The sequence below is a fragment of the Hyaena hyaena genome, unplaced genomic scaffold, assembly GCF_003009895.1.
Source record: "Hyaena hyaena isolate Hyena2069 unplaced genomic scaffold, ASM300989v1 scaffold_15, whole genome shotgun sequence".
NCBI lineage: Eukaryota > Metazoa > Chordata > Mammalia > Carnivora > Hyaenidae > Hyaena > Hyaena hyaena.
This window is the reverse complement of record NW_024080647.1, coordinates 1,319,878-1,346,358: the sequence shown is the minus strand read 5'-3', so window position 1 is coordinate 1,346,358 and position 26,481 is coordinate 1,319,878. Positions and strand designations below refer to the sequence as shown.

The window sequence follows — 26,481 nt, the reverse complement described above, 5'->3', positions numbered from 1 at the left end:
GAAGGATGAGTTGTAGGCAGAGGGTGTGTATGAATTGGTGTGCACACATATGGTGTGTGTGTGTGTGTGTGTGTGTGTGCGCGCGCGCGTGCGCATGTGCACACATCTAGCGAGGGCCGAGGACACAGGCCAAAGCTCATTCTTCCCCACGTTCCTGAATGGGTCAGACCCTGCTCTCCTGTGGTTCCCAACGCTGGCTACACACTCCCATGGCCCGGGCAGCGTTAAAAGCACCCTGTTGCAGGCCCAACCTCGGACCAGGTCGACATGAGTCTCCAGGAGAAGTCTGACCACAGGTGCTCGTAAGCCGGGCAGGCCCCTTGGCCAGGACCCTCCTTTCCTGCCTCTGCCCTCAGCTCAGGAAGGCCGGGCTGGTCACCAAACTCTCACCTTCTGGATCAAGCTGGCAAACTGCAGGTTTGCTGACTGCGAAATATTTAGGACGGTGCTATAGGCATTCTCGCCCCTGTTCTCCAGCATGGCCTCCACCGCCACCCGCCGGCGCGTGCTCTCTATGATGAAGACCGCGGTGTCGAAGGCGAGCGTGTAGGTGGAGCAGTCCAGCACAGGCTTCCTCAGCACCCTCTGGCAGTACTCCCTGCGGGAAACAGACACCCAGGGGTCAGGCAGATGACCTGGGGAATGCGGAGCTAGGCCTCCCCACTCACGTATCACTTCTCTACTTAGCATGTTTCCCTTTTGGCTTTGGCTACCCGGAAGCTCAGAGCCAAATGTCAAGACTATCTTGATTAGTAGCCTAGATGGATAGAATACTTGATGCTTCATCCTTCCCCAGAGTTTGTTTGTGCCATTTCTATTTATCATGCATGTCATTGTTTCTAAATATCTATCAGATATGTCTTCTATCTAAATATCTCAGAGTTGGGTAACAGTTGAGCATGAATTATTTAAGAACATATTATATAAATTTGAAATAGGACATTTTCTATTTCTTCCCCTTCTCTACAGAACTACAGGTCCTAGTTTCTGCCTTTAAAAAAATTTTTTTTTAATGTTTATTTTTGAGAGAGAGAGTATGAGCAGGGAGGGGCAGAAAGAGAGGGAGACACAGAGTCTGAAACAGGCTCTAGGCTCTGAGCTGTCAGCAGAGAGCCTGACGTGGGGCTCCAACTCACAAACTGCAAGATCATGACCTGAGCCGAAGTTGGACACTTAACAGAGTGAGCCACTCAGGTGCCCTCTAGTCTCTACCTTTTATCTGCTTGGTAATGAAGGTTCCAAAGAAAGGATTCCTTTTCCTTAATAAAGTTAGAGGAGGTTGGATAGACTAGTAGTTTTCATTTTACAGAGGAACTGACAGAGGCCCAAAGAGGGAAGGGACTTGCCTGCGGTCCCACAGGAGTTAGAGGCAGAGCCTGGGTCTAGCCCAGGCTCCAAGTTCAGTGTTTGATCCATGCTGCCTGCAAGAAGGCTCCCTCACCAGCGGTGGGGGAGGGGTGGAGGGTGGAAAGGAGTCAGGGTGCGGGCAGGGAAGGGCCAACTCACATGGCTGTGGGCAGGTCACTGCGGGCATCCAACAGCAGATCAGGGACACAGTGCTCATCCTCACTGCAGCCGTTCCAGAAGGGCACCTGGGCCAGGGAAAGCCAGGGAAGGTGGGTGGGTGGCCCTTTTTCTGGGGGCCATCCCTCACCCTGCACAGCACACCAGCTCTTCTCTCTACAGCTCTAGATGTAGGCTTTGTCTTCTCTGCCCTTCTCACAGAATCCACCCTGCCGTTTCTCATGCTTTTGCCTAGGTACTCCCTCCTCTAATACATGGCTCAAAACGCAGCTCCTTTTGGGTCGCTTTGAGGTTCTCAACTGAGCCAGTAGCACAGAACACCCACCCACCCCACAGGGTGACTCCAGTCCACATTTGCCGATCATCTGTGAGGGGGGCAAGGTCTTAGGTACTGGGGATACAGGCTGAGGAAGACAGCTTCTGCTCTCAGCTCATGGGGAAGCATTGGTGTGTGAACAAATAATTATAGTGTGAAATGTGAAAAAAAAAAAAGAGAGATCTATAAGAGGGATAGGAGAGGCAGAGAGGAGGCCTGTACATGGTCAGCCTTCAGGGAAGACCCAGTAGGTCAGAATTCTGAAGGATGACCAAGTAGCTGGATGACCAGAGGGACAGGGAAGTTGGGAGGAAGGAAGCCTGTGTAAAGGTCCTGAGGCACGAGGCAGCATGGTGAGTTTGGGAAACGACTGGTGGTTTGGTGTTGCTGTCGTGTGGGGTGGAGACGACCGAGAGGTGGGTGGGGCCAGTCTTTACAGGGCCACGGGGTCATGCCTTGCAATGGACAGGAGTCATTGACTGCTAGGCTTTGGGGTGTGGGGGGCGCCTGTCGGGCATACTGGAGGCTCCTGCTAGCTACTGGGGGTGGATGCACTGGAGGGATCAAGGCTAGAGTCAGGGAGACCGCTGGGGAGGCTGCTGCAGTGTTTGTGCAAGAGAAGATGATGATGTTGGAGGGGTCCTGGGTGTGGAGAGGAGACAGTGGGGTAGGGCCGCCAGAGGTGGGTCCCTAGGGCCTGGAGTTCATCAGAGATAAGGGGGCTAAGGGCCCAGGACAGTGGCCGAGTTTCTTTGTCCGTGTGTGGAAGGATGGCTCATTTATATAGGGCGGGGTCAGGCTGAGTTCAGCTCTGGGGGATGCTGAGTCTGAGAAGCCTGGGTCCTTCCAGGACAGAGGAGTGCCACTGTCCCTACCAAGGACACAGCCTAGACCCAGGGGAGGGGAAACAGGTGTCGCAAAGGCCACACGTATCTGAAATTCATGAGCTTTTCTCAAAGGTGAGCTCCTTGCTCGGATCCACAGGCTCGTGCGTGGACACGCCTCCCTCAAGCACAGCCCTCAGGTCAGCTGCCCCATGGCGAATTCGCAGCTAGAGGCAGGCATGCGGCAGCCAGCAGAGAGGGCAGCGGAGCAGGACAGTGAGGGGCAGCGCGAGGCCGCGCAGTAAAGGGACACAGCATAGAACACTGTGGCAGGGGCGCCTGGGGGCTCAGTCACTTGAGCGTCCAACTTCAGCTCAGGTCATGACCTTGCCGTTCGGTGGGTTTGAGCCCTGCGTCCAGCTCTGTGCTGACAGCTCAGAGCCTGGAGCCTGCTTCAGATTCTGTGTCCCCTTTCTCTCTGCCCCTCCCCTGCTCACACTCTGTGTCTCTGTCTCAAAAATAAATGAACATTAAAAAATTAAAAAAAGAAAAAAACACTGTGGCAGCCCTGGGGGGGGGGGCCTCGCTGTACCTTGGCACCCACATTCCCCTTGGTGATTTCAAGTCTCTGATGAGACCTCACCCCCACCCTGCCTGGCAGGCTATGTAAAAAGTGTGAAAACTGTATTATAACCTTCAGAAGCATTTCCATCCAGTTGATTAAAAGGAATAATTAATGTGATAAGCAACTGCTACACTCAATTATGTGGAACAGCTCATTCCCCTAGGAGGCCGGCTACCGCAGCGCTTGAATGGCGCAGGGCACCTAGCAGATGCTAAGGAAGAATCTGTGGAAGCGCAATGGGCGGAAATGTTTCTCCTTTGCTGGAGACTGGGAACGAAAAATCCAGACGAACGAGATTTTTAGAAATTTAGCTGCCAGTCCAAGCCGTCAATAATATGACCTAAATTGCCTTTTCCAGCTCTCTTTCTCCTTTACATTTTAAAAATGTTTATTTATATTTGAGGGGGAGGGGAGGAGCAGAGTGGGAGACACAACTGGAAGCAGGCTCCAGGCTCCGAGCTGTCAGCACAGAACCCGACACTGGGGCTTGAACTCACAAGCCATGAGATCATGACCTGAGCTGAAGTCGGACACTGAATTGACTGAGCCACTCAGGCACCGCAGCTCTATTTCTCCTTTTCTTTTTATATATCCCTTCAATCTGCTTTTTAGAAAAACTTATTTATTTTGAGAGAGAGAGACAGAGAGAGTACAGGTAAGCAGTGGGGGAGCAGAGAGAGAGAGAGGGAGAGAGAGAGAGAATCCCAAGCAGGCTCCCCACTGTCAGCACAGAGCCCAATGCAGGGTTTGATCCCACAAACCGTGACCTGAGCCAAAGTCAAGAGTCGGATGTCCAACTGACTGAGCCACCCCCAGGCGCCCCCAGCCTGCTTTTTTCACTTCCATCCTTTGGATATACTGTCAGCTCCCCTAGAACAAAAGCCCACTCTTCCCATTTCTGCATATCTGAATCTGGTCTATTCTTTAAGGTCCAGCCGACAGTCACCCCTTCTAGGAAGCCTCCCTGCCCTGTCATCTGAATACCCTGTCACACCACCTCTGAGCTCACCCTCATCATCGCCCTGGCCTACAATGCGTCCTGCCACCTTGCATGGGTATCATGAGTTGGGCAGAGAGTGCCTTGCGTGTCACTCTCTGTCATGGGTTCCCCCATGCTTGTAGAGTGAGTGGCAGGTTCTCATTCATTTGCTGGAGTGGCTCTGTGATTACTGTGACGAGGAAAAACAGGAATGACTCAGTGTGCCACCTCTTCTCTCCCGGCTCCCTGATGGGGACTCTAGCTTTGCCAGCCCATTCCCCACCTTCTCGAACTGCATATGATAACCTCTCTTACGTCCATGATGCAGAATCTGGAGAAAGGAGTGAAGGTGTGAGGGTTGAGGGCTGGGTGGTAGAGTCTGGAAGGTTTGGGAAGGTGAAGGAGGAGGAGTGGAGGGGAAGGCAGGGGTTCCTGGGCGCAGAGACAGGATTTCAGAGGCCTCGCTGTTGGCTATGCGACCCTTTCATGTTGGAGAGATTCAAGCGAGAGTGTGAGTGAAGTTGTCGTTTGCCAGCTGGAGTCTATAAAACTAGAAAGCTCTCAGAGACTGGCGCTCACAGGTCACAGGCTGCAGAGCATTGTGGCGAATGTTAATGTTGTTCCCCGAATCCTCAAGCTTTGGGAATTAGATATTACGTGTTACAGATCTTGCCTGCTCTCCCGGCACAGCTCCGACAGAATTAAACTGTGACCTTCTCTTTGGGTGGGATTTGGGGGGTAGGTGGAGGTGTGGGGAGCATGTGAGCATTTGATACCAGAACGTTCTGATGCCCCTGGAGCAAGGCGTTAGGGAGGGTGGTTGAGGGGGCTGAGGGGGCTGAAGCACAGCTGCAGAGCAGGTTCTAGGGCTGCTTGGGCCTCCAATGCCCTCACCTGTAAACGAGGGAGGTGGCTGATTGAGACCTAAGGTCCCTTCAGGTTCTGTGATTCTCTGGGACCTACTGAGTGCTCACCCTATGCTGCGGATATGGTGCCCCTCCTCCCAGAGAGGCCGGGCCTTCCCCGTGGCACGTTCAGCTGGGTCACAAGGGAGCAGGGATGGAGTCGTGTTGTGGGTTTGGCAGGCAGGACAGGGGAGGGTGCGGCAGGGGAAAAACTCTGTAGGGCCCTGGGCTTCGGAGAGGAGGTGGGTGTGTGGTGGGGGTGCTGACTGCCAGGGTTGTGCGCCCCACAAGCCGGAGTGTACCGAGACACGGAGGGTGGTGGGCCAGCCGTCGTCCAGCACGGGGCCGTGGTCTGGGTCCTCCAGGGAATACTCAACTGAGAAGGTCACCGGCTTCACATAGTCAGCAGTGTCCTGTGTGGGAGGAGATGAGGGCCCGGGCATAGTTGGTAAAGAAGGGGATGCTTAGAGATGCCCACAAAATCTCCCGTGTGGACCCCGGATGCTGACGCGAGTGGCTTCTTTGTATCAAGGCGGCAGCTCTTGAACTGGACTTGCATCCCCAGCGGCGGGGAGGGGGTGGCAAAACCCTGAGTGCTGAGCCCAGCCCCTAGTTTTCTGACGCTGGCAGGTCTGGCCTGGGGCTTGGAAACATGCATTGCTAACGGGTCCCCATATGACTGGGGATGCCACTGGCCCGGGGGACCACACTTTGAGAACCAGGACACAAACACCTCAGAGGGGGGCCACGTATTAGCTGACACAAGGACTTCCCATATCCATTCACTTCTCTGGCTTGTGGCCTCTGAGAAGCCCCCCACCGCCCAAGGCTGGAGCACTGGTCTGGATATTTGGAGTTTCCGGATAAGGCACACGTCTCATCCTCTTCCTCATCCATGCACTCAGTCACCAGGCCACCACGGGTTCCCCGTCTGGGCCAGGCTGACCGCTCTCACTTCCTCCTCCCTGCGTGTCCCCACTGCGGGACTGTCCTACCTGGTGGTTCATCTTTAACCGATGCCTGGTTCCATCCCCTCCAGCCATGGCCCCCGCCGGCCGACCCCCCATTCCCTTCATGAGCCTTCACTGAGCCCACCTCCCTCCTCAGATTTCACCCTCTCCTAAGGGAACAGCGGGCATTGGAGAGCAGGGGAAGAAGGGATTTTGGAGGCGGGTACCTCGAGGTGGTAGATAGTGTGGCCCAGTCGGGCATGAATACGGGGGCCGGGGCAAGGTCTGGGACTCTGTTCCCCGGCGGGGCCTCTGCAGGCCTGCGAGGGGCCTGGAACCAGCCTCTCCCATGGCAGCACCTCATTCCACTGTGTGCCCTCCCTGTTTGACCTTGGTCTCTGCTGGTGGGGCCGCCGGGCGTCAGGCTCACCAGGACATGGAAGCTGATCCGCTCACAGAGCTGCTGGCTGGAGGAGAGCAGGGCAGCTCGGTTGGTGTACCGGTCCCCGCCCTCGTCCAGATGGGCCCGCGGCGTGTACCGCCTCTCATCCATGGTGGCATTGTATGTGATGCCTGGAGGAGGGACACGGCAAGACCATGAAGGTGGAGCCACAGCTGCACCCAAGACTCCGCCGGTCTTTTAAGAGAGCCTCCGGAAAGCCAGGCTCCTGCAGGAAGCCCTCCAGGCTGGCCGGGGAAGAGCTGCTCTTCTCATGAGGCCCTAGTGTGGGGTGGGAAACTCCAGTGCAGGGAAAGAAGGGGCAGGTGGGGCTGCCAATGAAGGGAAAGAGCAAGAGACAGAGATGCAGGAGAAATGACGGTGGTGGAAGAGAGCGAGAGGCCAGGGTGACACCCTCGTTCACCTGGATGGCCCCACCTTTCCCTTCCCAGGTCCTGGCAGGCATGGGTCAGCCTCCACAGGTGCGGTTCCCACCCCAGGAGCCTTCCCACCAGCTGCTCTCACCTGAGACTCTATCTGCTCTGGGGTTTAAAGCCCGCAGCCTCCTTCCCTTTAACTGGGCTAATCTTTTGCCAAGTCCAGGAAAAGCTTCATCTCTCTCCCTGTACCCCAGCCAGCCCTCCGGGTGCACCAATGCCTTGCACCTTTCTCCTTTTATAGACAGAAGTTGGAAGAACAGCACAGCCACCCAGGCTCACCTTTACCTCTCCCCCACCCATCCAGGTGGGCCCTGCTCCTTGGCTGAGAAGCTTTCAGAAATCCCGATGTCCTGCATGGGCCCCAGTCCGGTCCCAAAACCTACAGCTGCCACTTCCTGGGGCCATGTGGGTCCAGGGCTGCTGGGAGTAGGTGTCTGGCTCAGAGGGGAACTGCCCTACCCTAGACTCATACCCACTGTGAGCTGTGACCACTGCTACTGGGGTTTCGTCTGTCTGACCCTCCTGTTTCCTGCTTCCCCTCCTGGGTCTGACTCTTCCTCTGCATCTCGGCTGCCCCCGTTCCCTGTGTTCCTCCAAGCTTTGCACCCCAACTATTTCCCTCTTCCCCTGGCCTCTCTCCTATTGGTCACTGCTGCTCACTGCCACCCCCGCCCTGGCACGATAGCCCCTTTTGGCTCCTTGGAATTAGGTCATCGAATGCAGTCATCAAGGTGGCTCAAGGTGTGACCTGGCACTTAAAACCTATTTCGGTGAAAGCCCAGGTTTCGAAACAGAACCACCCCGAAGCCCACAGGGGAGATTGGGGCTGGGGGAGCAGGGAGAGGCCTGGTTTACCGACTGTGTCCGTTTTGAAATGGGGTGCCAGGAACACGGGTGTGAAGCAGAGGAAGGCAGCCAGGCAGGTGGCGTCCCTGCCGCTGCGTTTGCAATCCCTGTGGAAGATGTTGATCTTGGACGGCTCGAAGTGGAGGCTGGCATTGATCTGAACCACAGGACGGGACCTGGAGCAGAAGAAGGACAGGCGTGTGGCTGCTGCTGGAGGTGGGGGTGGGGAGCAGGGGAAAGGGAAGCAGATGGAAATGGAATCTGGAAAATCTTGAGGGAGGCAGGGAGGGGCCCCAGATGTTAAGGTACTGGGCAAAACAATGACGGGTGGGTGGAGGGCAGGCACATGGCTCTTAGAGGCACCTCTTCATCATTGCCCCGGGGGGCATTGCCCCTGGGACAGCCATTAGAATAATCTGGAGAGCTGTAAAAAAAACCCTGATGCCCAATTTGCCCTCCAGAGCAAATGGAATCAGAATTGGCATCAACATGTCCAAAGGCAGTGCTTCTCAAATTTTAATATGCTTGCACACCTCTGAGGGATCATTAAAATGCAGATCCTCACCCAATAAGTGGGCACCGGTTCTGTATTTCCAGTAAGCCCTGGGCGAAGCTGTGGCTGTCGGCCCAGGCCCAAGCTTTGAAGAGGAAGGCGCGTAAGCTCCCAGGTGATTGCCATGTGTGGCCCTTAAAGCAGAAAACCATTCGCTGTTCTAGAGATTCCCCAACTATCCACGCCACACGACCCTCTCCAAGCAGTCATGGAAATACAAATGTATTCTTCTATGGGTCTAAGAAACACGTAATCAGAGAAGGAAATGTACCAAGTGCCTCTCCACACCACACATTTATATAAAAAGAAGGAAGCGTAGCGAGATCTGTGCTAATGCCCTGCGCTTAGCATAAGGAAGCTGGTGTCCACCCTGCGCTGGGCCCTGGAGAGGGGGGAATTGGGTCTCGGTTCCACTGGTTCCTCATGGACCTTCGGCAGGTCACATGACCTCTCAGAGGAGGAGGTGAGAGTCAAAGGAGGTGTGAGGGGGCCCTTTGTGTCAAGTGTAGAGTGTTTTGTGAGCATAATAGCTTCTGTTAGTGGTTCTCAAACTCAGCTGCCCGCTGGAAACAGATACCTGGGGCATCTTTAAAGTTTACTGCTTGTCTGGGCCCCTTCCCTAGGTGTTCTGGTTTACGTGGTCTGGCTAAAGCCTGGGCTGCAAGAGTTTGAAAAGCTCCCCATTTTGTGACAACATGGATGGCTGTAGAGGGCATGATGCTAAGTGAAATAAGTCAGACAAAGACAGATACCCTGTGACTTCACTTACGCGTGGAATCTAAACAGCAAAACAAACAAATGAACAAATAAAAGGCAGGATTAGACCTATAAATGCAGGGAGCAAACGGAAGGATGCCAGAGGGCAGGGGGAGGGGCAGTGGGGCAGAATGGGGGAAGGGGAGAGGGTGGTACAGGCTGCTGGTTGGGGAATATATACGAGGCTCCCCCACATACGCTGCTCTCCCTCCTCGCCCTGCAGTGGTCTGTTGCAAGATGCAGAGGTGTATCCTGCCTCACTGGAGAGCAAGACCGTGAGGCCTGGCTCACACCTGCTCCCCTTTCCTGCTTCAGCATCCCAGACCCTCCCCTCTGCCTCTGGGATGAGGCCCTTCCCCAAGCATTAGCATGGGCTCTAGTCTGAGGCTCTGTTCTCTAGGGAACCAGAGTGAAGCCATCTCCCAACAGGGCTGTAATATTCTTGATGATTGAGAGTATGTCCACTCCTTTATTCCCACCCCCTGGGGAGTCGTTAGGTTACCTCTGTTTCATGCCTTTTTTAAATAGTATGAAAAATGAGTCTGTGTTTATATAAAATTACATCCAGGTGGAAAAAGATGGGTTGGAAATAGGCCAAAAGGCTAACAGTGGTGATGTTAAGTGGATGAAGCCCTGAGCGATTTTTTTCTTTACTTTACAATTTTCTTTAAGTTATTGGATTTATAATGAAAAATAGCTCATCAACATATATGAACAATTAAACCTTTTTCTGTCTCAAAAGGTAGACAACATATCCCATGGCAAAATATACCGACTTTTAGAAAGCTCCTTTTTTTTTTTTTTTCAGCTGTAGACTGTTGGTGCTAAAGAGAGGCCCTGAGTGCAGATGGGTGGTAAATATCTGATGGGCTTGTGTAGGAATGAGACCCTGAGAAAGGAAAGAAGAAGTCCAAAAGGGTTTGGAGGAAAGAAGTCTCTGTATTCTGCAATGATTCTTTCACAGGAGGGGAAAAGGGAGACGTGCCAGCTGATAAGAATATCCTCAACCTGTCCTTTAAGTGGCTTGAAAAGCTGAAGCTGAAGAAATGCCCAAACAGCCAGAACTTTTAGGACAAATTCTAAGAGGGGCTTTTGGACACTCTAATCTTAGAAATCTGTTGGGAAGAGGGATTTGGACATCAAGAGGCTTACAGTGATTCCACAGAAAGGAAATTTGTAATCACAAAAGGATTAAGCACGGGGTGAGTTTGGCTGACAATGATTAAAGACAAAGGGACAAAGGTCCCGGAGAATATTTTTAAAACCCAGGGTCTGGGTGCCTGGGTGGCCCAGCCAGTTCAGCATCTGACTCTTGGTGGCTCAGGTCATGATCTCAGGGTCGTGGGAGGATGGAGCCCTGTGTCAGGCTCTGCATTGAGTGTAGATCCTGCTTAAGATTCTCTCTCCCTCTGTCCCTCCTCCCTGCTCTCTCTCTCTCCCTCTCTCTCTAAAATAAATAAAAACAACAGACACCCCCCCAACCCTGGTGTGTCCATCCTGACCCTCAGTGGAGCCCGAGAGCCGAGAAAAGCAGAGGAACCCACCACAAAATCACGGCATTGCCAAGGGCGCCCACCGCCAGGTCGACCAGCCCATCCTCGTTGAGGTCCAGTTGTCCGTGGATGCTGCAGCCAAAATACTGGAGGCCGGGAACCAGGTCGGAGGCGGCGATTCTCTGCAGGCAGTGGGAAGAGAAAGCCAGGCATGGGCACTGCCCACACAGGGCAGGGCAGGACAACCCTCAGGGAAGCTACAGTTGGGAGCGTGGGAGAGAGCCCTTTTGGAGCCATCAGGAAGCTTCCCCCAGCCCAAAGCCCAAACAGACCCCTCTCGCGGTCTGTTACAGCACCTACTGTCAAGTCATTCTTTTGGATTGAGATATCGCGTCTTACAAGGGTTCCCCCACGGTACCTGGCAGGTTACCCATCGGCCTCTCTGACTGTGGTGTGTTAGGCTACCTTACTAGGAAAGTATGCAGGCAAATATGAGGACCCTGAGGGCATGGGGCCTGAGATGGGTCCCTCTTGATGTGGGCAAGGTTTCCAGCATGTGGCATTTCCCGAGAAGAGCAAGCCCACGTGGGAATTCTCCACTCTCCGACAACCGCCTGCACCTGTGCGCTGGGGGAGTGAGGTTACGGTGCCTGGGGGTTTGTTGTTGCAGGGGGAGATACAGCTACCCAGGGAGAGGGTGTCGCAGGGGTGATGGGAAGGTCCCGAGGACAGGTGCACCCATTTCAAAACCCTGAGTTGAGGCCGCTAGAGCTGGGCCAGACCGGAGTCCTTTCCTGCAGGAGGACACGGAGGAGACCCCTGAGCCACCAGGACTCCTGGTCCAGCCCCAGCCTGGACGGGAGCGGCACCTGCTTCGGCGTCTTTAGGAGGCTGGCTCGGAAGCCGTGGAAGATGTAGACGGCTCCTCCGTGGTGGTCCTCCAGGGGCGCTCCCACCACCACGTCGTTGTAGGAATCTTGGTTGAGGTCCCGAACCGAGGCGATGGAGGACCCGAATCGGGCATTCTGGTAGCTGTGGGCATCCTTCAGTGTTCCGTTATAAACAAATCGGTTCTGCAACACCAGGGGCGGAAAAAGGCTCCGGCTCAGGGGCAAGGGCCCTCAGGGTCACGGTCCCCTCTGGTCTGCAGCACCTGGTCCCCACCCCATTTCCCCTGGAATTCCTGCTCTCCCCGGCCTGGCTCAGTGGGTGGGCGCTGGCCGCTCTGGTGGAGCCGAGGCAGGGGCGAGGCGCCTCGGAGGGCTCCTCCCCCACCCCCCCTGCCCCCCGCAGTAGTACCTGTCTCAGGTTGTAGACGTACACCCGGCCCCGCTCTCGGCCCTCGCTGAAGTACATGGGGGCGCCCACTAGCAGGACGTCAGTCACCCCGTCGCCGTCGATGTCCACCGAAGTGATCTCGCTCCCGTAGTAGGAGCCTATCTGCAGCACAGGGGTGGGGGAGGGCAGTGGGCGGGGCTGCGCAGGCAGCTGAGCCCGCCCTTCCGCTCCGAACTTGGGTCAACAAGGACAGGGCCCTCCCCTCCTCACCCCCCTCTACCCTCCCGTGGGCCGGACTCACCTATTTTCACCTCGTCCCATCTTTCCCTTCCCTCTTTCCTCGTGTGTGTGTGTGTGTGTGTGTGTGTGTGTGTGTGTATTTATTTATTTTGAGAGAAAGAGAGAGAGTACATGCATGAGCAGGGGAGAGGCAGAGAGAGAGAGAGAGACAGAGAGAGAGAGAGAATCCCAAGCAGGCTCCAAGTTGTTGGTGTGTGTGTGTGTGTGTGTGTTTATTTATTTATTTTGAGAGAAAGAGAGAGAGTACATGCATGAGCAGGGGAGGGGCAGAGAGAGAGAGAGACAGAGAGACAGAGAATCCCAAGCAGGCTCCAAGTTGTTGGTGTTGAGCCCCACTTGGGGCTCAATTTCATGAACAGAGATCATGACCTCAACCGAAATCAAGTCAGATGCTTAACTGTCTGAGCCACCCAGGCGGCTCTCCTTTTTTAAAAAAGTGTTTTTTATTTTGAGAGAGAGACAGAGCAGAGAAGGGGCAGAGAGAGAGAGAGAGAGAGAGAGAGAGGAGAGAGAGAGAAAGAGAGAGAGAGAGAATCCCAAGCAGGCTCCATGGTATCAGCACAGAGCCGAATTTGGGGCTCCAGCCCATGAACCGAGATCATGACCTAAGCCAAAATCAAGAGCCAGACGTGTAACTGAGCCACCCAGGCACCCCGTCCCTCTTTTCTCCTTCTGTCATCCCACCCCCCCTCCACCTCATCTTTCTTTCCATTGGTTAATTTTATGGATTGCCATTTATTCTGTTTGTAAGCAGTATGTTATCGTGGCAAAAATGAGCGAAATTAGAAAAAGGTATGAAGAAGAAAATAAAAGTCACCCATTGTCTGAACATCCGACTATGACTCCCATGCTATAACCTTTTAGTGTATTTTCATCAAGTCTGTTTTGTCTAGAGTGTGTGGCTTGTTTACGTGTGTGTGTGTGTACGGTTTAATTTTACAATCTGGGATCATACTATATACACAGCTTATATATGATTTTTAAATACAGTAATGGATCATGAGCACTTTCTCCATCATGTCCTACAACACGATCACTGGCAGTTTTATGTTTCAAATTAAGCATATGTGCCACATGTATAATCAATTCTCTTGTTGGACATTTGGCTCATTTCAACTTTTTAAAAATATTTTGAGTTTATTTATATTTTGAGAGAGAGAGAGAGAGAGAGAGAGAATCCCAAGCAGGCTCCGTGCTATCAGTGCAGAGCCAGACGCGGGACTCGATCCTGAGAACTGTGAGATTATGGCCTGAGCCAAAACCAAGAGTTGGACACTTAACCCACTGAGCCACCCAGGTGCCCTGAGGCTCATCTCAAATTTTAATGTTACAAATATCCTGGGATTAGCAGCTTGGATGGGAGATGATGTTTTCTTCTCAGCATGTGAGCTGAGCCCTCTGTGTTCCTCTCTCACCTTGGGGGCCTTGCCCCCCACTTCAGTGAGAGGGCCGCCCACCTATTCAGTCAGAAAGCTGAGGGTCCTTCCCAGCTCCACTGCCACTTCTCTCACTCACAGCTTCCCAGAGAGCCCTGCCTGGTATGCACCAAACACATCCTGAGTCCGTCTTCTTCCCTCCCATGCTGCCTCTTCCCCAGGAGAGGCACCTGCTGAAGGCCCCCCGCCCACCCCCTCTAGTCCACCCCCGTGGGCAGCCAGAATGGCTTCTAGAAGCAGACTACACCACTCCTTTGCTTTTGGAGGGGTGCAGGGGAAAGTCCAAATTCCTACCGTGTGACCCTGCTGGACCTGCCTCCCTCTCTCCCTGGCCTCTGCCTCCCCCTTGCCCCCCGCCTCCCCACACCTCCAGGTTCCCACATTCACTCCTGACATTCCCAGTGATTTCTTCCAAAGCCCCAGGCCATGGCTGGGTCCCAGGCTTCCTTCTGCACATTCTTTTCTCTTGTCTGCCCCGCTCCCCCCGTCTCTACCACCCTCAGGTCACTTCCTGTTAGAAGCTGGCCCCGGCCTGCAAGGGGTGCCCCTCCACAATCACCCCCGGCCCTGTACTAGCACCTGTTTGCCACCCCTGCCCAAGAGTGGCATGCTGTGCCTGCTGCGTCCCTTCCAGGCCTGGGCATAGATAATAATATAACAGATATAATAAATGTTTATTGGACCAATGGATTGCTTAGGAAGGATGGAGTCCCTCCCAGAGACAGGCCTGTGTGACACGCTTTATAGCCTCAGGTTAGCTTGTGTGAGCCTCATGCTACCTTAGGAGAGATCACCGTCCTCATTTTACAGGGAACGAACTGAAGCTCAGCGAATTTGAGTTACTTGCCCAAGGTCAGAAGGCTGGCCGCAGCCAAACTGGGTTCAAACCCGGTCTGACACCCGAGCTGGTGCTACTCCCTCCCCCGGCCACCTCCTGGCCTAGGGTGATTTCAGGAGAAATCCATCCTCCAGGATTAAAAGCCTTTAAGTGAGGAGAAAGAGAGAAAATGCAGAAGAGAGGAAAAGGGAGATCTAAACACAGGGTGGGGGAGGGAAGAGATATCCCCACCTAAAGCAATTAAGAGGCAGACAGAGAGCAAATAAGGGAGGAGTGGGGGGAGGCATTTGTCTAAATATGTGGCCTCAGCTATGTGGGTCACGGTGATTTGGAATCCACTTAATTTAGCTGCCTTCAGCACTGCGGTTTCTCGTTCGGATGTTGGAGGCGGAACCGGGCAGTAAAAATGTCATAAATTCATCAGCAAATTCCCTCCAGCTCTCAAGGTCTAGCCTTGGATTCCTGGAAGAGCCAGCAGTGGGCAGAGTGTGGGCAGGGACGGAGCAGTGCCCGGGGTCTGCCAGGGCGCTGGAGATGGGAGGGGGAAAGAGAATCATGGCTTCCTGCAGCTGGAGGGACTTCTGTTAGGGACCCAGGGAGGAGCCTGTCCTCATGGAGACAGGCCAAGGACAGGGGGCAGGGCTGTTCCTGGGCTCCACAGAGCCGAGGCTGAGCTGGGAATGATGGGAAGGGCCTGGCTAGGGCCCAGCCCACGCCCAGGGTGCTGTGGATGCTGAGTGTGGCCAGGTCAGGGTAAGGGTGGGGGAACCTGGTTTGGGGCTGTCAGGGGTCAGGAGGCAGTAAGAGTCCTGGATTCTAACCCTGACCCAGCCTTGAATCCACTGCATAACCTTGGAAAAGGGATGTGGTGTCTCAAGAACAGTTTCTCTCCACTGTTGGAATGACTTGGATCAGAAGAACCCTGTCTCCCGATCTTTCTCACCAGGGACTCTTATCAGAGCTTTTCAGTTGGCATTTGTGACCACCCAACATGATACTCTTAGCAACACAGTCTGGTTCCCACCGCGGCCCAGGCGGGGCAGTGGTACTGACGGCTGGACCCCTCTGCGCTCTTGCCATTCCAGGCACAGGGAAGGAGCCTGGGTCCTGGTGATCCCATGGGGTCTCGCTGTGGGTGCGTGTGCAGATGCTCCTCCTTCTGGGAGCATGAAGGTGGCGTGAGGCGCATGACCATCCCCCTGGGGTGTCTAGGGGCCCTGGCGGCCCTAGCTGGGAGGCCTAGGTGCTGCCTCTACCCCTGAACTCTGGACGTGAACAGAGAGAAGCTGGCAGCCAGGGGCAGAGGGCTGGCAGTGCCATAGAAAGAGGCAAGCACATTGTCCCAGGTCCTGGCTGTCACAGGGGCCTGGCTTTCTGGGGATGAGGTGGTCCAGCCTCGAGGCTGGTGTGACCCCCAGCCCGGAAGGATGGCTGGGGAGGAGGAGCTGAGCTCTGGTGTCCCCTCCAGCCCAGCCTTGCCCGCGTGCCCTCCCTCTCCCCCGCCCCTGCCCCCACCCAGCCTCTCCCTCCGTTACCTGCTCACCCCTCAGGGCCTGGTGGATGGTGAGACTGCGGTTGTTGTGCATGGTGAACAGGATGGCTTTGCCCGTGTGGTTGAACCGGGGCGCTCCCGCCACGTACACCCGCCCCTGCCTGGAGGACACGACCGACGTGACTGTGTACCCTGCCACAGGAGGAAACAGGCTGGTCTCGGCCCCAGCTCCTGGGTTGCGCCTGAAGACTGGCCAGCCCCGGGGAGGGTCGAGCGGAGGCGAAGCCGCGGAGTGGTGTTTCCCAGGAACAACGGGGGAGGCCTGGGAGAGGGCTCAGGAGGGGGGTTTGGAGGCTGGGGAGAACTCACGTGCCCCTCCCCCCCACTGGAGGGGGCCAAGGAAGCCAGGTGGGGCTACAGGCACTGCTGACCTGGGACCTACATGTGCCCTCCTTCACCCGCACCCCCGAGACGCGCGTGAGGGAGCAGGGAGGAGGGAGGTGGTGAACCCCGGCTGCAATTCTTTCCGTGTTGGGGAGGCTTTGATTTTGATCTCCACCAACTGTCTCTCTCAGGGACCTGCCAGTGTCCTCTTCAATACTGCAACCTGCTGCTGGGTGGTCTGGAAGAGTATAGCATTGGCCGTCCAGGTGTAAGGAGCCGCCTCCTGGGCATCACCGTGGGGTCCCCTCGACTCTTGTGGCCCCAGAGCTTTGCGGCCTCCAAGGATGGAGCCCCCTCCTCTCGGTCCCACACAGACACCACGTATAGAAGGAGGAAATGGGAACCGGGAGCTCTGTTGGAAAGGCCGCCAATCTGCGTTCTCAGGATGGTTTTGCCCCATGGCTACCCAGCACCCCAGAGCCCCACTTTCTGCCAGACGGTTGGGACCGGATCCCAGATGCCTTGTCAGTGGTTCTGGGCAGTGTCCTGGCAATGGGATGTCTCTTTCTGCCATGTGCCCGTGTGCCCGTGTGCCCGTGTGCGTATGTGGGCAACACCACCACTTCGGTTCCACCAGTGACCTCTGTAGTGGCTGCAGGATGCATAGACGCGGTTGATTCAGTGGCTGGGAGAAGGGGTGCAGAAGGGTGAGCTACTCTGGTTCCAGACACAGTGTTTTTGACTCTTAAAGGTATCTCGTGGGAAATGGGCTTGAAGGTGAGGCCAGAGTATTGCATAAGCTGACACGGCAGTGTGTTAACACAACCACAAACACACGAGGGCAGGGTGGGATCAGCCATGGGGAGAGGGGCCGAGGTTGCTTCTGAGCCCTCAGTGCTACTGCTGAAAATGTTCTCATTTAGCCCTGGGCTTTGGGCTTCCTAAGAAGGAGCCACAGCGGTGGTCGTGGGAGGGGCTTGGGGGTCGAATGTCCTAGGGACAGGCGTGGGCCGTCTCTCAAAGCAACAGGCCGCATTGAGAACTTCCTGCTTCCCACAGTCTGCTGGCTATAGCTTCAGTTTCCATGTGGTCCTTTGGCCAGCAGGCAGGGCCATCCTGAAAGCCGGACAGGCCTCCCAGAAGGCCTGACAAGATGATGGGGGAAGACCCATGGCCAGAAATCCATACAGCTTCCTTGTGTGGAGGCTGAGAGCCTGGCCTCCCGGTCTCCTCCCTCCAACTCCCTCTCCCTTGGGGCACATAGGAAGGAATCTTCCAGAGACCTCAGACACTACCCTCATGGCTGAGCCCCAGAGGGAGGAGGAAGGGAGAAAGGCGGCAACTGTGGGCAAGGCAAGATAGTAGAGCCTCATGAGGTTTCTCAGTCTGGTGCTACCCCAGCAGGGTCCCCTGGGAGGTGGAGGACAGATATGCTGGGCCAGGAAGAGGGGGATTCATCCTGCTGCCCCTCACTCAGATACCTTCACTATCTCCCTACTACTAACCTGAAAAGGCTCCAACTCCTTACCCTGGCATTCAAGGCTTCCCGCAGCAGCCTGCACTAACCTGCCTTCCCCTTTCCCCTCCTGCTGCACCCCTCTGCTCCAGCCATCCAGGGCTACTTCCTGTGTCCTGGCCCCACCTAGCACTTTCCATACCTCCCTCCTTTGCTTGGACCGTCTTGGTTTATTGAGCCTTTCCCTGTCTCTGAGACCTGGTGTCAGCCCCAGCACATGCGCAGTGGGGCCCAGAGTGTGCCCACCACTGGACCACGACCACCCACAGCACTGGTCCTGCTCACTTGGGCCCTGGGCACCGCTGTTACCTCCCAGTTATTTAAGGCTTCATGGCCCCTGCACCCCCATCCCTTCCTTGGTGTCCCCACTTCTGGCACCAGGCTGAGCGCGTGGGAGGAGCACAGTCAATCACGACTGATTTGCATTAAAGGGGTGCTCCCTTTTGTTCTTCTGATACCTTCTCCAGTGTCTGAGCATTTGCCAAGGCGGGAACTGCAATCTCTCCCTTCCTTTTTATTCCTGTGGCCCCACTTGCATTATAATTTGTCTCTGTGCACCGGTCTCTCCCTGACTGGCTGGGGAGTGGCTGGAAGGCAGGGGCTGGGTCCTGGGTCCTGCTTACACTGCGCTCTGAGGGCATCGGCCTCAGGTACTCCTTGCGAAGTTAGGGTTTAATATCTGTCGCATTGAAGATCCCAGGCCCTAGGGCCAGGTACCGGTGGGGAACCTCTAGGGCCCTACACTTCTGGATTTCCCAGGCAAGTCCTGATCCCAGCCTTCTGTCCCTGTGGTCAGCTCAGGGTCCCAAAGTTGGGGATGGAAAGTGGGGTGACCCCAGGGTGGGCAGTGTCATAGGCAGGTTCGTGGCTCAAGAGCTGAGGGACAAAGATGGGGATGACATGGAACCTTAGAGAAAGGACAGACATGTGGATAGACAGGCTGACTCTGGGTGGCCCAGGTTCATGGAGGAGTGGGGTCCAAGGAGGCATTAGTGATGAGTGATGTCACAGATGGTGGACTTGGCTCAGAGACAACGGGAGCCCTGGGCATTCACCCCTGCTGCCCTTCGCTCGGGCTCAGTGCTTTAGAAGGGGATCAGCCCCGGCAGTGTTGGCATGGATAGCCAGGACCACTGTGCTTACAGAACTGGAGACGACTTGGGTTCACTGGGTAGGGCCTCACAGCTGGGACCTATCACCATCAGGCCAATAATTTGTGCTGCTCTTTTTTCATTGTTTTTTAAAGTTTACTCACCTATTTTGAGAAAGAGGGAGAGACAGGGAGTGCGTGCACGATCAGGGGAGGGGCAGAAAGAGAGGGAGAGAGAGAACCTCAAGCAGGCTCCACACTGTCGGCAGAGCCTGATGCAGGGCTCAATCCCACAAACCTTTAGATCATGACCTGAGCGGAGATCAAGAGTCAGATACTTAACTGACCGAGCCACCCAGGCGCCCCTGTGCTGCTCTTTAATGTCTGCTTCCAAAGTGCTTCCTGGGAAGGACTTCTGCCTTGATTGTCAACATTAATACATAAAAATGAGTCTGGACTTCTCCTTGACTTGCATGTTGCCTTGGGAGGCAGCTCTCAGTGTGCCCAAACCCTAGTTAAGGCAGAAGATTTGAAGATGCACCAACAGCTGACCTCGTATCTAGAAGCATCAACTGAGATGCATTTCAGGTACAGGTACTTTGCTTATCATGTATTCTACCTGTTCGTTGAGCGCCTATTGTGTGCCTGGCATGGTGCCAGGGGTGGTGGATGCCAGCCTGAAGAGGCAGCGGCCCCTGACCTGTGCCTGGATGTTCACAGAATATTCACAGACAGGCCCTTGCTCCACATGGGGACAGATTCCCCTGGCTCCCTCCTTGCCTGCATCCATTTGCCACACTCAGCTGGGGCTCTTACCTAAATAGGCTCCATGATTCTTGAGCTCCTCAGGGAATTCCTTCAGGTAGGACTCACGGAGAGGAATGACCTTCCCACCACTGGTCTCCTTCAGCACGGCTCCATTCCAGTCATAGGCGCCAACGGCTCCCAGCAGAATCCCATCCTGACATTGGGGAGGAGACACACATCAGCTCGTGCCCCCCGGGGGCCTCTCCCTGGGAGGCCACAACCGGGTTCTACACAATGAAGCACCCACCAGCCTCCGTGGGCACCTTCCCCTACATGCATTATTTAACTAACTTCCAGGCAGGATTCTTGACTTTTGAATGAGGCAGGGACCTTCCACCCTACCCTCACACAAAATGGGTCAAACAAAGGAATGTTCTAGAAATATACTCCACCTCTAGGACCAATTGCTCTTTGGGCTTCAGAAGCCCTGTAGGAAATCTGTCACTGTCCCTTCCTTCTGTGGCACCTGACTTGCCTTCCCTGTGTGTAAATCTTACATCTTCATTTCTTCAGTAATAATTCACTGAGTATCTACTCTGTGCCAACCACTTGCTCAGTGCTGGGATACTGTCCATGCCCCTGCAGAGCTCAAAGTACAACACGAATGTGCAAGTTAACATACTAGTTACAAAGTGTCATAACTGCTATAGAAGATGTGGTAAATGCCACAGTGAGAGTTAGTCTAGATTGAAATGGGGGGTCAGGAAAAGCATTTTTGAGTAAGCAATGCTCACCCGGAGACCTGGAGGGGGAGCGGACAAGTGTGTAAAGGCCCTGCAGCTGGAGGGTTTAGAGGCATTGGTTTTAAGGAACTGAGAGTGGTTTGATGGGCTGGAGCACAGTGACAGGGCCCGGAGTGACTCTGACGAGGCTGGACAGATAAGCCAGGGCCACATCTGTGGCAGTCTGCACCCTGAGGAAGGGCACTTGTCTTTAACTGCAGGGTAAGTGGGTGCTGCAATGCTCAGGCAGGAAGACAGGAGCTCTGGCTCCCTGAGGGGCAGTCTCCCTGTCACTGACCCCAAGGCCACTCCTGACAGGTCCCCTCAGTCTCTGGGCTGCCCTACACCCTACCCACCACCACCGCACCTCCTCAAACAACCCGCAAAGCTGGTGGTTATAAGAAAACAAACAGCAAGCACTGGAAGCAGGGGGCCACCTTCCTGGGTGACCTTGGTGATTCCTGGCCAGGCAGGTTGTACCCCGGCTTTGGGCCAGGAAAGCACTAGTCTCCTCCACTGAGCCTCCCTAATCCTGGCTGGTTGGCAGGATTTGAGGTTCCCCCACCACCTAGGGTCCAGGGCACCCCATCTCCCTTCACCTCCAATACAATGGTGCCCATAGAAAAATGTTTCTGGCCTTGGGACACTTAGGGCCATGAACGAGCAGGCGGGCAGCATCACCATGCGATAGTTTCACTGGTGGCAGCAGAGGGGGCAAGACTATGAACGTTTCTCTGACCTTCCATTTCTCATTTCCCAGGGGTCACTTTAAAGAGTGAAGTCGATCTTCGATAAGATTTAAAAAGTCTGAATTCTCTGGAAGCAGAACCAACTGTTCAGATAATGTTTTTAGGACCATACTGGTTTCTGGAGTCTGATGTACTTGGTTGTGTTTAATGTCGCACTTTCTAATAAGCTTCCTCCTACTAGTCTGTGTGAGCCTCAGCCTGGGTGCGTCTGGTGATCTGCTGGGTCAGAATCAGGGCCAGCACCTCAGAGTGCCCCCAGTCACGGCCAGTGCTCCTCACACGTCACATGTGCTCCCTTCTTTGCAAAGTACTCTCTATCCAGTCACCCATTTCTGAGAGACCAGCACGTCAGATACTCATTATCTTCACTTGACGAATGGCATCCAAGGTTCAGAAAGGGAGAGGGACTTGTCCGAGGCTGCACAGCAAGTTGGGGTGGGGCTGGGACTTGGAGCAGGGTGGTGAGTTGGGCAGGGGAGAAAGAGCCACGGGCAGCCCTTGGACTTTGCTTCCGGCTTTCCATCGGGGCACCCTCTAAGAAGACAAGGATGTTTGGGCTGTGCCTCTCTCTCTCCTCCCTCTCTCTTCTGGCTGAATCCAAGTTTGCTACTGCAGGACCGGGCTTCTTGTTCAGGGAGAGGCCTTTGAAGATGAATTTTTGGCTTTGCAGGTGACTTGAAGTCTCCATGATATACTGAGGAGGACTCGGATTCTGCTGGGGAGGACCTGATGCTGACCCACCATATATGTATGTGTGGCTGGGAGATTCCACTGGACTTCCAGATTCGGCAGCATTGGGCTGGCTGATTGCTCACAGGCTCTTGCCTTACACTGTCTCACCCTGGCAATGCCCGTAGGCCTGTGCTCCCAGGGGGCGGCTCTTTCTTGGGAGGGCTCTGTTGCCAGGGAGAGCCTCGCTGGGGACAGCGGGGAGAGGGCTGGCCGGGAGGGGCAGGTGGAGCAAACCTCAGTATGGCACTATCCTTCTCCAGCTCAGGGAGCCTAGACATTTTGAATTTGGAAAAAAATCTGGAGGGGCAGGGCCCCCAAAAGGGCCAAAGCCTTGTCAGAGGAAGCCAGGCATGTAGGCTCAGCTGGAAAACAAATAACAGGGCATTCCAGGGAAGAGCCTCGTCCCACACTCCAGTCCTGGCACTGGCTCCCTGATTTATGGCTTCCTTTCCCACGGGGCCACGTGAGCTCCCACCAGTATTGCCAGGGTGTGCCTGGGTGGCCTTGCACGTGGGCCCTTGGGACAAGCTGACTTTTCTAGCACCCAGTGCAGAAATGAGGACGCAGGCATGGTGGCCCTGAGCAGGTCCAAGGCCAAGTCTGTGCCCTCCCTATAGACAACCTGTACCCATATTCACTCGAGCACAGCACCTGCCATCTGATTCTGCTAGCTCAGCCATTAGCTGCCTCCTGACCTCACCCCTGCAGCAGTCTTGCCTCCCGAGCTGAGCTGAATGTTCCTGGTACATGTGACCATATCTCTCCAAACTGTGTTCCCAGCCAGTCCATGTTCCCCAGGGTTGGGTCACATCCCTAATACTTAGAAACAGCATTGGTTAGGGCAGTGGGTTCCCAAACATGAGGGGGTGCAGCTTAGCCCCCAGGCAATATTTGGCAATGACTGGAAACAGTTTTGGTTGTCACGGCTGGGGGTGGTGTTGGGGTCGGTGTGGCATCGGGTGGGGAGTGGCCGGGGCTGCCGCCTACAATACACAGGGCAGCCCCCCAGTGCAGAATTATCCAGCCCAAACTGTCAGTTGGGCTGAGGCTGAGAATCCTTCACCCAGTGGTTAGAGTGCGAAGTCTGGAGTCAGACATTCCTGAGCTCCAATTCCAACTTCAAATCTTCTAGCTTTGTGACCTTGGGCAATCTTCTCTCTCTCTCCTTTCCTTCTTTCCTCCCTCTCTCTCTGTTGCTCTGTCTCAGCCTCAGCTGTAAATTGTTTTGTTGGGAGAATTAACATGTTTAATTTTTAGCACGATGCTTGGCAGCGGCAAGGACTTGGTATATAGTAGCTCCTCTCATTCTTTAATTCATCCATAAAGCACGGAGGATGCAGGAGTCAAAGAATCAGATCTCACGGTCAAGTTGGTGCTGCCGATGAGTCATTAGAGCGGCCTGAGGGGAGTGCCCTGGTGGAGGCAAGGGCAGCTTGTTTGGGGGGCCCGCAGGAAGATCCCCAAAGTGGGGGCAGCTGAGGAGGCAGGTAGAGTTAGGACAGGGTTTTAAGAAACCCTTACGTGACTTATTGGTAAGTATCAAAATGTACACTTCTAGTCCTAAGCCTCAAGATTCAATTCCACAGATATTTTTCAGACATCTGCTCAAAGACTGAGAGGTTCTGAGAGGTTCAATGATTTGTCTGAGGCTGCACGGCCAGGCAGCACTTTCTCCTTGCCCTGCACTAATGGAAGGAGAATACCAGGTGCCAACAATTCTTGGTTTTGGATAGACAGGCTGGTGCGGGCCGGTGGGGGCGCTGCTGGCGGTCCTGTGCGCTGAGTCCTGCCCTCCTCCCCAGACCCCCCATGGCTCCCCAGTGTCCACATGTCCATCATCTGAGTGACTGTAGAAGATTCAAGAGCCTCTCTGAAGGCAAATACATCATGAAGAGGATGGACTATGCTTTTGCTAATTGTTAAGATTCTGTCATAGACGATGTATTTTTAACAAGCCCAAAGTGGAGCCTGAGGAAGGGATAAGGGCCAGGAGGCTTAGACGGGGTTGGGCAGGAAGCACCCAGAAATGAGGCTTCAATCTTCCTGGGGAAAGAAGCCCTTCACTGTGCTGGAAGCCAGTGGGATGGCAGGAGGTGTTGTAGGGAGCAAGGGCACACTGTACTTGACCGTTCATTTCTGATCGGTGGGTTGGTCGTCTCTGCTCGGGGATCCCCAGAACAAGGCGTGGGTGTGGCGTGCTGGGTACCAGGGTGCAGCCTGAGACATGGGGCTGGGCTTTGGAGGACCCCAATGACGTGGAAATGATTCCTGCCACCAGGAGTCACTTGCGAACAATCTGGAACAGCATGTCAGTGGACCTTGGCTACCACATACAGCCCTCATGCAGCGGGGGGGAGGGGGGGTGCCTGAGGACAGGCCTGACTGCTGCCCTGGCTGGTGTGGAGGGGTCCACGGGTTAAGGTGATGTGGGTGTAGGAAGGGTTTACAGCCTCTAGGTACCAACCCTTCACGTCACCATTATGGATTCTTTCATTTTCTTTTCTTTTTTAAGTTTGTTTGTTTGTTTATTTAGAATGAGAGCAAGTAGGGGAGGAGCAGAGAGAGAATCCTAAGCAAGCTCATCACTGCCAGTGCAGAGCCCGAGGTGGGGCTCAAACTCATGAACTGTGAGATCATGACCTGAGCAGAAACCAAAAGTCAGATGCTTAACTGACTGAACCATGCAGGCAGGCACCCAGTCTCTTTCATTTTTGAATGAATCATATATGCAAAACTAGTTCAAGTCTCTTTGTAGGGGTTCAGTCGGCTAAGCGGCCGACTCTTGATTTTGGCTCAGGTCATGATCTCACAGTCCATGAGTTAGAGCCCTGGCTCTGGCTCTGGGGGCTGTGGAGCCTGCTTGGGATTTTCTCTCTCCCTCTCTCTCTCTGCCTCTCCCTGGCTTGAGCTCTCTCTCAACATAAATAAATAAACTTAAAAAAAATCAAATGTAAACCTCTTTGGAAAGATTACAGCCCAAAGGCTTCTACAGCTAAGCACCTTAGATAATGGCCAATGACCTTGGCTATCCAGCCCACAGCTCCAGTAGGGGCTGCGGGAAGGGCACAGGCTGAAGAAGCTGGAGGGTGGCTGGGGCAGCTGGTCTGGGAAGTAAGAGTCTCCCCACCCTTGACCTGTTTCAGACATAACTGAGGGCTGGTCTTGCTGGATCATCACGTGTAGGTTATAGGGAAACAGTCCCTTCCCATGTCAGTTGAGTCATCAAAGTATTTGTGTAGACAAGATCCACCCTAATAAAACTGCTTCCTTCTGTAAACTTTTGGGGTTGGGGAGAGGTAAGAGGTCCATGTGAAATTCCTCCGCAGAGCCCTTGGGTAGGAGGAACACCCTAGCTCCACCCACCACCAATGGGCATCCATTATGTATTGTCCCCTTTCTTTCTGCACACCTTCCGTCTTGGCCTGTGTGGATTATAGACTCTTAGAGTCTATGCCTCCTTGAGAGGTACAGATCCATTTTGTAAGCTTTCTGGCAGACTCTTGCAGCTTTTTCTTGATTGCCTGGCTCAACAGGGAGTTCACCACCTCTGCATGCAGCCAGGACTGATAGAAGCCACTCCAGCTATTAGTCACCTTTGCATTCATTTCCAAATGCTAATGGAACCATTGGCTTAAAAATCTGTTTTAGAATTTGACTGGAGATCCATAGCTCGTCTTCCTGATGGTCATTTCCAGAATGTTCTCTTTCCCCTTTTTAGCAAATCAAGACTAGAGTCTGACTTAGGTCCCTGGGTTTCCTCAATGGCTCTGACCTTCAGCCTGGGATGCACTTCATTGTTGTCTGGGGCCTTGGGCTCTTCAGGTGACCAGGTGATGTTTTGGGGTCTCCTCTCCTACCCTGGGGCTCTAGTCTCCCCTTCCTCTTGTTGCTTTGCCCTTTTTAACTTGAAGACTGGTTTCCTTGCTAGACAGGCAATAATAGCAGCTCAGGTGATGAGCCACCAGGCCTTTCCTCTGCTATTTGAGAACATTCTAGGGGGTCCTTTCTCCAGGACTAGAGACCTTTCCTTCTGACATAACTAAACAGGCCCAGGGAAGCTAAAGGCTTCTTCTCACATTTGTAGGAAGTAGCTGTCTGAGGCCATCTGTAGAACATAGAGCCTGAGTGCTCGCCCAGGACATGGACTCACCCGGCCTCAGGACCTGCTCTGGGCAAAGCTGAATGCTGGACCACAAGCTCCCCATCCCCAGAGAAGGCTGACCAGCCCCGAGAGCTGTGGAGCTGGACTCCCACGGACAGGACGGCTGTGGCCAATCGTGGTGGCCTCAGTGGCCAGCACTGAGAACCCTCTGTGTCTTAAAATAGCAACCCAGTGGCCGGTCACAGCACCAGACAGCCCACCATCGTTGCTCCATTCCTTTGGATTTGGTAGGATTGTTTTCTCCTTTTTAAGTATTAAAGAGTCTCAGATTCAGACTTACTCATCTCCTCTTTAAGAGCCCTATCAGATAAAAACTTCCAGATGC

At 54.3% G+C, this 26,481-nt stretch overlaps 1 protein-coding gene across 1 annotated transcript in view; it reads right to left on the bottom strand.

The window, feature by feature from the left end:
- Nucleotides 1–26,481, bottom strand: part of ITGA11 (integrin subunit alpha 11) — a 123,817-nt gene that overhangs the window by 14,768 nt on the left and 82,568 nt on the right. The window contains exons 11-20 of the mRNA XM_039218561.1: nucleotides 19,801–19,945; nucleotides 16,038–16,186; nucleotides 11,950–12,090; nucleotides 11,520–11,723; nucleotides 10,702–10,832; nucleotides 7,858–8,024; nucleotides 6,554–6,696; nucleotides 5,476–5,586; nucleotides 1,507–1,592; nucleotides 391–598 (exon numbers count right to left, since the gene is read on the bottom strand). Coding sequence (XP_039074492.1) covers nucleotides 391–598; nucleotides 1,507–1,592; nucleotides 5,476–5,586; nucleotides 6,554–6,696; nucleotides 7,858–8,024; nucleotides 10,702–10,832; nucleotides 11,520–11,723; nucleotides 11,950–12,090; nucleotides 16,038–16,186; nucleotides 19,801–19,945 — 1,485 coding nt within the window. The remainder of the gene's footprint in view (nucleotides 1–390; nucleotides 599–1,506; nucleotides 1,593–5,475; nucleotides 5,587–6,553; nucleotides 6,697–7,857; nucleotides 8,025–10,701; nucleotides 10,833–11,519; nucleotides 11,724–11,949; nucleotides 12,091–16,037; nucleotides 16,187–19,800; nucleotides 19,946–26,481) is intronic.